At 45.4% G+C, this 15246-nt stretch overlaps 1 protein-coding gene across 3 annotated transcripts in view; it reads right to left on the reverse strand.

Annotated features, from left to right (window-relative positions):
- The window catches only part of SSH2 (slingshot protein phosphatase 2), a 167779-nt gene that overhangs the window by 39473 nt on the left and 113060 nt on the right, over positions 1-15246 (reverse strand). The window contains exon 1 of one of the 3 annotated variants that reach the window (XM_069945026.1): positions 8990-9363. The exons of the other annotated variants lie outside the window; for them this stretch is intronic. Within the exon in view, the coding sequence (XP_069801127.1) occupies positions 8990-9162 (173 nt within the window). The 5' untranslated portion in view covers positions 9163-9363. Of the gene's footprint in view, positions 1-8989; positions 9364-15246 lie in introns of those variants that run through there. 3 annotated transcript variants of the gene reach the window in all.

Below are 15246 nucleotides of genomic sequence, written 5' to 3' on the forward strand. Positions count from 1 at the left end.
ACTCTCTCCTGGAAAACTGTTCACTTCATGTTGTCAGGCCTGTAGAACCAGTGCTGACCTGCGATCAGAGATAAAACCACGACGGAGCACAAACCAACGGAGTAAACACGAAGAAACGAGGGAATGAAGACAAGCTTAGTAATGGGAAAACGTAGACGGTTACAGGGATTGTCTCATCATTACATGGCATATTCATGGTACAGATCATAGGAAAGCTGAGCTGCCCGGCAGGTTACCTGTTCATTAGGTGTCAGATGCAACATGACTAAACGCGGTGATCCCATGTGTGCCAACAAGTGACGCGTCTTGTGTGACAACTCGCTGGGTAAACACAACACAGAAACCCAGGACATGATTAACACGTCTGCTAGACTTTGCACTTGAGGTAATACTTTCTGTTCACAAGTCTGCGGAGTCATAGATAACAACAGAAGACACGGACACACGCTGTACACAGACGTCACACTATGATGAGAATTACCACTAAACACTGCTAAGGCTCTGTTCACACTGGCGTCATGTCCTGCTGCCCAAACCTTTACATTTATTGGAGTTGTCTAATCAGCCTCTCTTCCCTCTAGTAAGAATGACAATTCGAGAAATCTGAAAGAACATTTGAGAGGGGTTTATGCCTCTCAGTAACCCTGATGACACTAATCAGAATATTCCTAGAAACTAGTCGGGTCTCAAGGCTTTATCAGCTCAGATCAGGATCGCCACTGTGTTGCCAGCCAAATAATTTTTATTGATAAACAGGGGGAAATGTTTTCTTTAAACGTTTGGTAATTTTTTCTAACAAAAGACGAGTAAGGGCTCAGCCACACTAGCGTTTTTCTTTATTTCTAACGGATCCGTCTATATTAAACGGGTGAGCATAAACTGATGAGCAGACTGATGCAACCGGATTGCAAAATGTTCATCTTTTTTATTGGTCCGTTTGTATTTTGGCTTAAAAAAACTGACTTTTGTACATCAGTTTGCATCCGTCAGCATCCGTTTTTCTATCCGTTTATTTTTCTTTGGTTTCTTGCTGCTTCTGCGCATGCTCAGTGCAAAAACGGATGAAAAAAAAACGGATGTGAACGGAAATACCTTCCGTTTTAGATCCGTCCTCATTGACTACAATGTAAAAAAAAACGGAAGTGCACTGCTACAGTGTACAGGTGTGTATATTCCCTGGATGCGGAGTCCATGCAGTGTCAATGTAATATATAACCCTGCGTCACCAGAAAACGGAATACTGTATTTTGTACAATGGACCAAGAACTCTGATAGGTATCAACAAAACAACAACCAAGTGCAAATAAAGGTAGCACTTGACCCAAGACTAACATGATTCATTTAAAGGGTTACTCCACAGAATTTTCTTTTTCCTTCAAATCAATTGGTTTCAGAAAATTATATAGATTTGTAATTTACTTCTACTTAAAAATCTCCAGTCTTCCATTACTTAGCAGCTGTTGTATGTCCTGCAGAAGTGGTGTATTCTCTCCAGTCTGACAGTTCGCTCTGCTGCCACCTCTGTCCATGTCAGGAACTGTCTAGAGCAAGAGAGGTTTTCTATGGGGATTTGCTGCTGCTGCTCTAGACAGAGATGGGAGCAGAGAGCATTGTGTCAGACTGGAGAGAATACACCACTTCCTGCAGGACATAAGACTTGAAATATTTAAACAGAAGTAAATTACAAATCTATATAACTTTCTCACACCAGTTGATTTGTAGGGAAAAGATTTTCGCCGGAGTACCCCATTAAGGCAGGGATGGGGAACCTTTGGCTCTTTAACTGTTGCAAAACTACAAATCTCATTATGCCTGGACAGGCGGCAGGTACCCCCGGATGTAAAGACTCACAGCTGTATTACACAGACCTATGGCGCACAGGACACAAGTGTACCTCTGTATGACTTATAGGAGGCATATAGAGGAAAATTCTATCAAATAAAATAATTGTGGCATGCACAAACAGAATCTGTACGCACAGAGGTATTTACCCCTGCAAGCATTGCTCCTAGTGACTACTCCCATACATATGGAGACTAAAGGACAATGACGGTAGTGCAGAGACCTTACAGCTATCTAGGCAAGTATGCATAGGCCTTACTATCTCTCACAGACTCAGATATATAAAACACACACATAATTATATATTATATATATATATACATACACTATATATATATATATATATATATATATATATATATATATATATATATATATATATATATATATATATATATATATAGTAATGAGTATCAAAACATAGTGGGATAGTCAGGGTTGGTCTGTAGGCAAAAGATATTGGGATATTGGCATGAGATCACAAGTTAAAGGGGTTGTTCACCACATTTTTTTTTTCTTTTAATGCAACTGGTGTCAGAAAGTGCCAAAGATATGTAATTTACTTCTATTAAAAAAAACTTCAGTCTTCCAGTACTTATCAGCTGCAGTATGTCCTGCGTTCTCTGACACAGTTCTCTCTGCTGCCACCTTTGTCCATGTCAGGAAGTGTCCACAGCAGGAGCAAATGCTCATAGAAAAACTCTCCAGCTCTGCAAATAATAATAATAATACAGCACTTCCTGCATACCATACAGCAGCTGATAAGTACTAGAAGACTTGAGATTTTTTTAATAGAAGTAAATTACAAATCTTTGGCACTTTCTAAGTTGGTTTCAAAGAGAATTTTTTTTTGTGAACTATCCCTTTTAAAAGGGATGCCCAGGATCAAAAAAATATAGCTGTGTTCCTCCAAAAAAGGATGCCACACCCTGCGGGGGTATAACAACTCCATTCACATCAAGGAAACTGCGCTGTATTTCCAAACACAAACTGAGGACAAGAGTGGCGCTGTTTCCAGAAGAACGCACCCATGTTTTCCAAACATTGGATAACTTTTTTTTTAAATTACAGGGATAAGGCTAATGGTGCGTTTACACAGACAGATTTATCTTTGAAGCCAAAACCAGGAACAGACTATAAACAGGTATCAGGTCATAAAGGAAAGACTGTGATCTATCTTCTTTTCAAATCCATTCCTGGCTTTGGCTTCCAAAATCTGTCAGATAAATCTTTCTGTGTAAACGCACCCTAAGAGCAGGGCCCAACTAGATTAGATCCTCTCATCTAACACACTAGCCAATGGATATGTATGTGACTTTGCATGTGCACTTGAGTGATGCTGAAGTACAACCTATATACAACTACAAGGGTTTCCATGTTGACCGGGCCAAAAGGTTGCCACCGAAAATATATTCCCACACAAAGTAAAAAAGTCCAAACAAAGACAAGCTGCGGGTTACTTGGATACTGAATGCAGGTAAGGCCAAGGTAAAGAATAGAACAGCGCAGCCTGCATTGTCTTCCCAATCCACAGAGACAAACAAACGCCTCGGGTTGGGTAAAGCCTGCTATTTGCACAGCTTATTCTCACTGGCTTCAAGTCTAGACTACACGGGGTACTCAAACCTGTGGCTCTCCGGCTGCTGCAAAAGCACAACTTTGAAAGGGCATGATGGGAGTTGTACTTTTGCAACAGCCGGAGAGCTGCAGGTTGGGGAGTACTGATGCAGTCTTATGTAAAACATAGATATGTTGCAGTGAAATTATAGAATCCAGGGATTTGATCAAATCTCGGGAAATGATGAAATTAATGCGCCGTTGCATCATTTCCCTAGGGATTTGATCAAATGCATGACCCTTTTCAGGAAAATGATGGAATGAACGATTAAGGAGTCGCACGCAGGCATATGTCGGCGGGGCAGGAGGGGAGCTGAGCGGCACACCTACCAGCAGGCAGATGGGGGCGGGGCAGACGGGGAGCAGAGCGGCACACCTACCGGCAGGCATATGTCGGCGGGACAGACGGGGAGCAGAGCGGCACACCTACCGGCAGGCATATGTCGGCGGGACAGACGGGGAGCAGAGCGGCACATCTACCGGCAGACATATGTCGGCGGGACAGACGGGGAGCAGAGCGGCACACCTACCGGCAGGCATATGTCGGCAGGGTAGACGGGGACCAGAGCAGATAGGCCGGGGGAGCAGGAGGCATGTTGCAGGGTGGGGTGGACGGGGAGCAGAGCGGCACACCTCCCGGCAGGCATATAGCAGCGGGGTGGACGGGACCGGAGGTGGACAGGGAGAAGAGCGGCACACATCCCGGCAGGTATATATATGGCGGCGGGGGCGGACGGGGAGCAGAGCGGCACACCTCCCGGCAGGCTTATAGCAGCGGGGTGGACGGGACTGGAGGTGGACAGGGAGAAGAGCGGCACACATCCCGGCAGGTATATATATGGCGGCGGGGGCTGACGGGGAGCAGAGCAGACAGGCTGGGGGGGGGGGGGGGGGGGGCAGAGTTGGACGGGGAACAGAGCGGACAGGCTGGGCGAAGAAAAGAGGCGAGACGGAAAGCAAATTCTATGTAGCAGAGGGAAGTGACAAGAGTTCATTCCATCATTTCCCTGAAAGGAGTCAGTGATTTGATCGCAGAAGGAAATTATGGAACAGCGCGGTCATTTTTCATCACTTCCCGGGATTTGATCAAATCCCTGATTCTATCAATTCACTGCAACACAAACATTGTCATTGCACCCTGAGTTGTAGCAGAGCCGAGCTTGTTGCTCAGAACATCTATTTTGTAGCTGTTCCCCTGGCGCTGGCTTATGGCTGCACCTAGGGAGACCCCCTCCCTTACAAAGCCTCCACACTCTCTCACCATAGAGGAAGTCTATAGCACAAAAAGTATCTAATAACCCAGAAATATTCCACAAAAGAATTCACTGCAGATAAACAGGAAGCTGAAGATAGATAAGGGCAAAAAAAAAAGCATAAACTCGCTAGATTGTCCTGACAAGGGTCAAGTCCTTGAGACGATGGGAGTTTATTCTAAGGTGAGACCAAGACATTGAGATTTATACTACGAAGCCAAGCGGATCTGGGAGAGAAGAATCTAATTTTAGCCGCCATAAATAAAGAGAATACCATAAGGAATGATTCAAGAGAACACAATTACACCGGCTACGCTTTATCTTTTAAGGTCGGTGCTCACGCAGAATGTTTGGCAGGGGGTTCATACCCTTAAAGATGCCAACTCATCATGTGTTCAGGCACAATGCAATAATGGTAGACGTAAATCTATGATTGTGGCACAGCGCCAGGGTGCAGAGAAGCTACAAACAACATCCCTTACATTGGTCGCCCTGTCATGTCTGAGAGTTAAGTTAGGGCAGGGAACCTTGGCTCTCCAGCTAACGCTTTGGCTGTCCAGGCATGATGGGAGTTGTAGTTTTGCAACAGCTGGAGAGCCAAAGTTCCCTGCCCCTGGGTTAGGGGTACACTGCAACTTTGGCCATGGCTAAAGTTCGCCATGTTGTGCACAAGGATCATGCTGTATTGACAATAATGCAAATGAATGGGGTCTTACTGCACTACACAAGAACCGGAACCATGACCGGACAATCGCCAGAGATCCATCCATTTCTGCCCACAGCTACTTACAGCAAATCTAAGTGACGGGGGTCACTTTGCAACCTGCAAGTCGGCACAAACCTGGGGTGACGCAGTGATCTTTGGCCATAAGACCCTTGTTATGACAAAAACCCCTAGGAAAACTCATTATCTCCAATAAGAACTATGGGAATATGCACAAAGCAGCTCCATGATGCCACCTTGGTGAGTAATTTAAGATGTCGTATAACTTGACGGGGGGTCTAATAAACCAATGCTCTCCATTATCCATTTGGTCCCACAATGGCAGGAGTTCTGCAGCCTAATTTATACTGACAAGGGCCACAACCACAAAAAAAAAAAATTCATGGATTGGCTTATTAAATCCCCAGTCATGTTCACAGGATTCTTACACAGAGTCAAAAACTGATTAAGAGAAAGGTGGCATCAGAGAGGCAGTGGAGCATGAACGGCCTTGTAGGTCTCCACTCGCCTTTACGGCCCTCACTTCAAGGTGAAACATTACCCAGAAGTCACCTGTGGGGAAGCTGCACACCAATCCAGTTCATAAGCGATCCCTAGGGGTCCCAGTGGCACAGCATCCTATCAAACAATGGTGGTTATGGGATTGTCAGAGTATTTATATAGGGAGAACTTACACGAACTATATGAATCAGGGTTGGAAATCCAATTTTCCGATCATATTTTAGGCTGGTGCACCTATATGGCTGCTGGATGTTTGCAGCAGCTGCTGTACAGCAGGACATCCTGTTTCCAGAACAGGATGCCAGGCCGCCGGCAGAATACTGCTCAACTAGTAAACCAGAATCTGCACTGAAACACTAGAGCAATGGAAAAATCCCTATATATGAATGGATGTTACAGTGAGAAGAAGTCAGCAAGAGTGACCCCAATCTGCTTCTCCCAATGATGGGGGTACATGGAAGAGTGTGACAACACAGAAACCAATACCGAACATTACCTCAAGCTTTACTACACAGCACAGTGCAGCATGCAAGTGGTTGCTGTCTGTATATATGTGCACACAGACACAAGCTGTACAGCCGATGCTATATATGTGCACACAGACACAAGCTGTACAGCAATGCTATATGTGCACACAGACACAAGCTGTACAGCAATGCTATATGTGCACACAGACACAAGCTGTACAGCAATGCTATATGTGCACACAGACACAAGCTGTACAGCAATGCTATATGTGCACACAGACACAAGCTGTACAGCAATGCTATATGTGCACACAGACACAAGCTGTACAGCAATGCTATATGTGCACACAGACACAAGCTGTACAGCAATGCTATATGTGCACACAGACACAAGCTGTACAGCCGATGCTATATATGTGCACACACAAGCTATACAGACGATGCTATATAAGTGCACACAGACACAAGCTATACAGCCGATGCTATATAAGTGCACACAAGCTATACAGCCGATGCTATATAAGTGCACACAAGCTATACAGTCGATGCTATATACGTGCACACAAGCTATACAGCCGATGCTATACATGCACACAAGCTATACAGCTGATGCTATACGTGCACACAAGCTATACAGCCGATGCTATACGTGCACACAAGCTATACAGCCGATGCTATACGTGCACACAAGCTATACAGCTAATGCTATACGTGCACACAAGCTATACAGCTAATGCTATACATGCACACAAGCTATACAGCCGATGCTATACGTGCACACAAGCTATACAGCCGATGCTATATACGTGCACACAAGCTATACAGCCGATGCTATACATGCACACAAGCTATACAGCCGATGCTATACATGCACACAAGCTATACAGCCGATGCTATAAGTGCACACAAGCTATACAGCCGATGCTATAAGTGCACACAAGCTATGGGGCTTTCGTTCAGCGATTCTCTGCCTTGTACAAGACCTCTGCTCTTTGCAAGAACCAGATGAAACAAATAAAGCCATTGAGGAGACTTCAGTATCAATAGAAGCTTGTGGCAAGCTTCCCTGATGTGGGCATGTGGGCCTGTACGAGATCTATTGTCTTATGTATAAAACTATGTGCCCCGGGGACAGGCTCTCTGGGCTGTGACACTAGGAGGGAGAGTACATGACACACAATGAGACCCCACAGCAGCTGCTGCACTCCCCTCCATAGCGCCGCACTATTCCTGCTCACTACAGCACCGCTCTCTATTAGCTGTTGCCTGGTGTTCCTCTTCCTTCCACTAAGACGGGGGTCCTCCACTACGACAGGACCGAGGGGGGGGGGGGGGTTCTATTTTGGGTCTACGCTACAGCTACAGTCTACGCTACAGCGCACGCTGTCAATGGGAATTACTGGTGAAAGGACAAACGGAGAGAAACCTGAGAAAAATCACTATGGTGCAACGTCCCAACCACATCCAGGCTCAGCGATCAGTAACCCACCAGCCAGATCACTGATCAAAACACCAGACCGATCAGCAGATTGCTGATGAGCTTACAATAGTCAGGAACCAGATGATTGATCATAATGGAGCATTTACACAGCCAGATTTATCTAACAGATTTCTAAAGCCAAAACCAGGAACAGACTATAAACAGAGATCAGGCCATAAAGGAAAGACTGACTTCTCTTTTCAGATCCAGTCCTGGCTTTGGCTTCAAGAATCTGTCAGACAAATCTGTCTGTAAATGCACCATAACCCGACCACATCTAATCAACCCGATCACAAAACTAGACGACCAATTTAATCTGCTTGACAATTATAAAACTAGACCAAATCAGCAACCAGATCACTATTCACCTGATCAGCAAACCAATTTATTGACGACCAACCTGGATAACATTGTTCAACCAGAGCAGCAGCAGCAGCAGCCAGACTACCTATGCCAGAACCAGAGCAGCAGCAGCAGCCAGACTACCTATGCCAGAACCAGAGCAGCAGCAGCAGCCAGACTACCTATGCCAGAACCAGAGCAGCAGCAGCAGCAGCAGCAGCCAGACTACCGATGCCAGAACCAGAGCAGCAGCAGCAGCAGCAGCCAGACTACCGATGCCAGAACCAGAGCAGCAGCAGCAGCCAGACTACCGATGCCAGAACCAGAGCAGCAGCCAGACTACCGATGCCAGAACCAGAGCAGCAGCAGCAGCCAGATTACTGATCCCAGACCAAGACCTGCAACCAGATTACTGATCCCAGACCAAGACCTGCAACCAGATTACTGATCCCAGACCAAGACCTGCAACCAGATTACTGATCCCAGACCAAGACCTGCAACCAGATTACTGATCCCAGACCAAGACCTGCAACCAGATTACTGATCCCAGACCAAGACCTGCAACCAGATTACTGATCCCAGATCAGCACTGATCATAAAACGCAAGTAACCATATGACAGATCCACTATATCCCTTTCCACCCCACTATGCATCCCTGTGTGCCCAGCAGCCGGCCGGCCGGTCCCCCCCCCCGGTGCTGCTGATCGGTCCCCGGTGCCGCGGATCGGTCCCCGGTGCCGCGGATCGGTCCCCGGTACTCACAGCTGGTTGATGGTGTTCTGGGAGATGACGGCATTCTCGGAGAAGTGAGGGATCATCTTCAGCCCGCAGAGCTCACAGCGGCTGCCGCTTCCTTCCTGCCCGTCCCCGGGTGAGATGCCGTTCACGGTCATGGGGAGATCGCCGTCCGCCCCGCGCTGCCCGCACCGGCACATAGACTCAGCGGCTCCCCGCTCCTCCGCTCCCGCACATGTCGCCGCCGCCGCTATCACTCCCGGAGGAAAGTTTCAGTAAGCGGGGAAGAGTGAGTGTGTGTGAGGTACACGTGTGTATAGGTGTTACACGTGTGTGTGTGTGCGCTCCGGTGCTCGGTACAGGACGGTGCCCGAGCAGAGCGGCCGCAGCTGACAGCCTGAGCCCGGCTCACTGCACTCTGCGCTTCCTACTGTCCCGGCTACAGCTGCTGAGGCCCGCGCATGCGCAGCGCAGCCTCCCCGCCTCCTCAGTCTTATCAGCGCGCAGAGGGGAGAGGGGGCACCTCTCACACCGGGTATCCTCCCCTACACCGGCACCTCTCACACCGGGTATCCTCCCCTACACCGGCACCTGTACATGAACGTACCCTTCGGGCCTTATTCCACCGGACGATTATCGTTCAGATTATCGTTAGAATCTAAGCGATAATCGTTCGGTTGAATAGCAGTTAACAATTAACGACCGAACGAGAAATCGTTGATCGTTTAATAAGACCTGGACCTATTTTTATCTTTGCTCGTTCGCAAATCGTTCACATTGAATAAGGCCCTATTACACCAACAGATCTGACGACAGATTATCTGCCAAAGATTTGAAGCCAAACCCAGGAGTGGATTTGAAAAAGAGTTGAAATCCAGTCTTTCCTTTATGACCTGTTCTCTGTTTATAGTCTGTTCCTGGGTTTGGCTTCAAATCTTTGGCAGATAATCTCAATTATCGTTCGCATAGTCGTTAACGATAAACTATCCAAACGACCGCTATTACGAAAGACCTGAAATCGTTCAGATGAGTACAGTAAGCGGCTATTACCCTTCATGTGCCTGCTTTATCATGGTAACAGGACTACTTTTTGGCTTAATTGCTATTCATGTCTATGGAAATCTCTTATTGCTGGGTCAGTAATAAATGTTAGACTGGCTCCTGAAGTGGTCAAACTGGCTCCTTCAGCATTATGCCCACCCCCTAGGGCATTGCATAAGCCAGGATCCTTTATTACACGCTTACCATCATTGCTGGAACCTTTTCAAATGGAACGTAGACATCATTGAGATATTGCTGATGACTGATCTACAGATCAGTTAACAGAATACAGTCTATAACAGACACATTAATGCTATATTACTAGTGGAGTTTACCAGAAAGTGATGCTTTAAGTGCTGCAATTGCATAGAAGTGTAACCTAAAGGGGAAGGCCTCCCCCCCCCCCTCCAAAAAAAAAAAAAAAAAAAGTCTTTCAAATCAACTGGTACCAGAAAGTGTCAGAGATTTGTCATTTACTTCTATTAAAAATTCTCCAGTCTTCCAGTACTTATCAGCTGCTTTATGTCCTGCAGGAAAGGGTGTATTCTTTCCATACTGGAGAGCAGGAGAGGTTTTCTATGGGGATTTGCTGCTGCTCTGGACAGTTCCTGACATGGACAGAGGTGGCAGCAGAGAGCACTGTGTCAGACTGGAGAGAATACACCACTTCCTGCAGGACATACAGCAGCTGATAAGTACTGGAATACTGGAGATTTTTAAATAGAAGTAAATTACAAATCTCTGGCACTTTGTGGCATCAGTTGATATAAAAGAAAACATTTTCACTGGGGTACCCCTTTAAACATGCATATGCAGGGTATACCGTGAGCTTATAGACTTTATACATAGAAATCTAGGCAAGCAGTATGGTATGCATAGCCAGACTCATTCATATGCAGAATGGCAGTAACTTACAGTAATTTACTTCTATTAAATCTTCAGTCTTCCAGTACTTATCAGCTGCTGTATGTCCTGCAGGAAGTGTTGTATTCTTTCCAGTCTGACACAGTGCTCTCTGCTGCCACCTCAGGAACTGTCCAGAGCAGAAGCAAATCCCCAGAGAAAACTCTGCTACTCTCCAGACGGAAAGTATACACCACTTCCTGCAGGACATACAGCAGCAGATAAGTACTTGAAGACAAGAGATTTTTTTAATAGAAGTAACTTACAAATCTCTGTCACTTTCTGGCACCAGACGATTTGAAATAAAACTATTTTTGGTGAACTACCCCTTTAATACTGAACGTCACTTTTAGTCTTTATGTACAAGGAAAGGAGAATGAGTTGTGCATTATATTGTATGTGAGACTGGTTATCTTTAGGAATCCTTCCTATAAAACCTCAATACGTATAAATATGATGCAGTAAGAGGCATTAGGCTGGATATATATAGCTTCCTGAATAGTAGTAGAGAAGCATTACAGGCTGCCAAGGCCTTTACTACTTCTCCTATTGAGTGCTGCGGAGCGGGCATGCAGCGCAGGGATTGCCAATGACGCCATGCACAGGTTGGCATGGGACGATTAGGAGATCACCATCTGGAATCTGAACTGGATTTATATAACACCAGATTAGATTGTTGTGCTGCGCTGTTTCATGAAGCTCTAGTACGTCACTGTCTTCTGCGCACCCCCCCCATCATACACAATATCCCATGACAGCTCCTGGAATTCTGATTTTTTTTTTCGTTTTTTGTTTCTCCAGGAATACAGCAATTAGGTCACATAGCTAACATTACTAATATTCACTGATATACCTGGACCTCAGGGGCTGATCCCGGCTGCAGGGGCGCCTATTTACTTCTGGCTCATATAGAGAACCTGTCTGTACAGATGAGACATAATAAGTAACCTTCGGCCCTCCAGCTGCTGCAAAACTACAATTCCCATCATGCCTGGACAGCAAAAGCGTGATGGCCCTATTCCACGGAACGTTTGTCGTTCATAAATTCGCTAAAACGACCGCTCGTTAACGATTAATTCACGACTATATTTTGCGAACGACAACATATAACACGTGAACGATAACGATTACTTTGCGGTCGTTACATGCTCGTTTAAAACGTTCGGCGGGGTGATAATTTGAATACAACACACCTAGTTTTTCAACACATTGGGTGAACGATTTCACGATTTCTAATTCAACAAAACGATTAGCGAATTATCGTTGAAAGACTAACGATTTTTTTTCGACATGTTGAAAAACATTTTATAACGACTGAACGACGATTTTGCTGTAGTTCGATCGTTTACATCTATTCCACGGAACGATTATCGTTAACGAGCGGTCGTTTTAGCGAATTTATGAACGACAAACGTTCCGTGGAATAGGACCATTAGCTTTCAAATGAACTGGTGCCACAAAAAGTGCCAGAGATTTGTAATCAGCTGCTGTATGTCCTGCAGGAAGTGGTGTATTCTTTCCAGTCTGACACAGTGCTCTCTGCTGCCGCCTCTGTCCATGTCAGGAACTGTCCAGAGCAGCAGCAAATCCCCACAGAAAACCTCTCCTGCTCTCTAGACTGAAATGAATAATACCACTTCCTGCAGGGCATACAGCAGCTGATAAATACTGGAAGACTTGAGATTTTTAAATAGAAGTGAATTACAAATCTTGGGCACAAGTTGATTTAAAAATTGTTGTTTTTTTTGCTGGTGTACCCCTTTAAGGCAACAAGGAGAACCGATCAGCGCTAGTAGTATAATCCAGTGCCCAAGCTAGGGACTCAACAATATACCTTATTACAACATTAAAAGAGAGCGCTGTGCAGACTACTTGCAGGGGCTGGCTGGAATGCACAGCAGCACAGGAATACAGGCAGCACATGATCAGCAGCTGATAAAACAGTCACGACCGGTCACTTTGTTGCCTAAAGAAACAGTAAAAGCAGCAACGCTTGCAATGTAAGGAAAAAAAAACGAAGGTGTTTTTAATGTATATGCTAAGAAGCTATAAAAGGGGCTTCTATACAGGGACTATTCATATTATGGCTATGCTCACACAACGTATATTTTCGTAAAACAACATCCGTTGTTGCACATCTCAACAACGGCCGTGATTAGTAGAAAAATATACATTACCTTGCAGTCTATGTAATCCTGGCCGGAGCGTATACACATGGTATACGCTCCGGCCGGGATCCCTAGTGGCGCTGCAAACAACTGACATGTCAGTTTTCTGTGGCTGCTATTCATTGAATAGTGCCTGCAGAAAACCGTGTCAGTGCACACTATGGAGCGAGCGGCTCCGGCCTAAAGATCACCCAGCCAGTACTGCGGGATGATCTTTTCAGAGATCGGCTGTTCTGTGACCCGGACGGTCACATACGTTGTTTAGGGCAATTCAACAGGTCTAATGAGAAGACCCATCTAAAGGGCTGTGCCACAACCAAAGCTCCATTAGGGCTTGTGGGCATCATAGAAGGGGTACCCGCTCAATGTGCCACAATGAAGAGTCACGGTGGGTCTACCCATTACAGACAAGGCCACATATCTGACTGGTATGCTATGCTATGTATCTGCAGGGTAAGAATATGCCCTGACAAGCCCAAGTAGTGTCCAGTGATGGCCACATCACAAGGGCTAAGCCCACAACATGGCAGAGGATACCAACTGGAGTCCATTCTCCTTCTACAAATCATCGGTGTGGGGGAAACACTGTCTTCTGACCACTCTGCCCATGCCAATAGGCCAAGACAAGAGTCTACAGTAAAAGTGCCAGCTGCTGCCACTACAGTCTTCAGAGGAAGCAGAGATGTTGTTACGCGGACGTTGCTTTATTGTGTAATCCAGCTAGTAAAGTAGGGACGCTATTAGAGTTTATGGTCTAGAATGTGAGAATGATTGTTAGGCCGGGTTCACACAGCGTTTTACAAAAAAGGATGCAACTGTGTGTCATCCTGTGGAACAGTTTTTCCATTGACTCCCATTAAAAAATAAAAAAACGGATCAAAATGAATGCGTTTTTTTAAATGGACACAAAAGTAGTGTTGACTCCGTTTTTCTGTCCGTTAAAAGTAACCAATTAAACACGGATACGTTGAACAGATTGCAAAACACGCATGTGAACCCAGCCTTATAGTGAAGACTGAAAAGCTAAAGACACGATCAGCCAATGATTGACGTCATCGGCTGACAGTTGCCTCTCTTATGCTGCGTATACACGGAGTGATAGTTCGCCCGATCATACGATTAACCATTTCGAAGTAACATTTTTTTTTTTTTTTTTTTAATAACGATCAGCGTTTCGATGGAACCATATATCGTACGGAAAAATTTTTTGCGATCGAATTTGATTGTTATCGTGCAAATTCGCTCCGTGTAAACGCAGCATTACACAGAATGATAATCGGCCTGATTTGGACAATTATCGCTCTATGTAATAAGGCCCTAAGGAAGTCTGTCTGATCCTGGTGGTTATACATGTGATTGTATCCCTTGTCTGGTTACAGCAGAACAGTGGGTAGCCAGGCATCAGGGAGGTTATCATTATTTACTCAGGTTATCACAGCTCTGTGGAGATCTTAGGCCTCTACATGACAGTAAATGGTTTTAGTGCTGTGAAGTATTCTTGTACCATCCATCTATCCCATCACTAGAAAGACTGCAGTATGGAGTAAAAGGGAGTTTTCATGGTCGATCTTGTGACCTCTCTGTACCCAGCTCCTCCCTCCTCAGGATTCTTTCATCTTCCCCGGCTTCTCTCTTTAGGTTTACTTGCCCTTTAAAGTCTCCCAGAGTTGAACGCACCTGATGTAAGAGCAGCAGTCGCCGACCAGCATCCCTGTGTACACAGCATGTGCATCAGCGTGTAGGTGATGTTTACCTACTGGTTAGCGCACAAGGAAGAAACGCGTGAACACTAAACCAACTCAACTCCTGACGCTTATGTGCAAATGTGGCATTTATGATAGACAGAAACAGCTGGTTCCACCTGACAATCTGGCGGCTTTCCCACTGAGGAGTTTTTTTTATTATGGCTACCAGGTTTTTAAACTGATGAAAAAATTGATGCATTTGAGTCTGTTTTTTCCACTGAACACTAATCAAAAACTGATCAAAACACCTTTTTTAGCATACACTAAATGTGGTGGACCGCGTTTTGTGTACACTAAAAAAACAAAAAAAAAAAAACAGATGCTTTTTGATCCATTTTTTTTATAATGGAAGTCAACGGAAGAACGGATGCACACAAATGCATCTGTCTTTACATCTGTTTTTTCCATTAAACAGACAGCGGGGGGG

The sequence above is a fragment of the Dendropsophus ebraccatus genome, chromosome 11 (genome assembly GCF_027789765.1).
Source record: "Dendropsophus ebraccatus isolate aDenEbr1 chromosome 11, aDenEbr1.pat, whole genome shotgun sequence".
In the NCBI taxonomy this organism is placed as follows: Eukaryota; Metazoa; Chordata; class Amphibia; order Anura; family Hylidae; genus Dendropsophus; species Dendropsophus ebraccatus.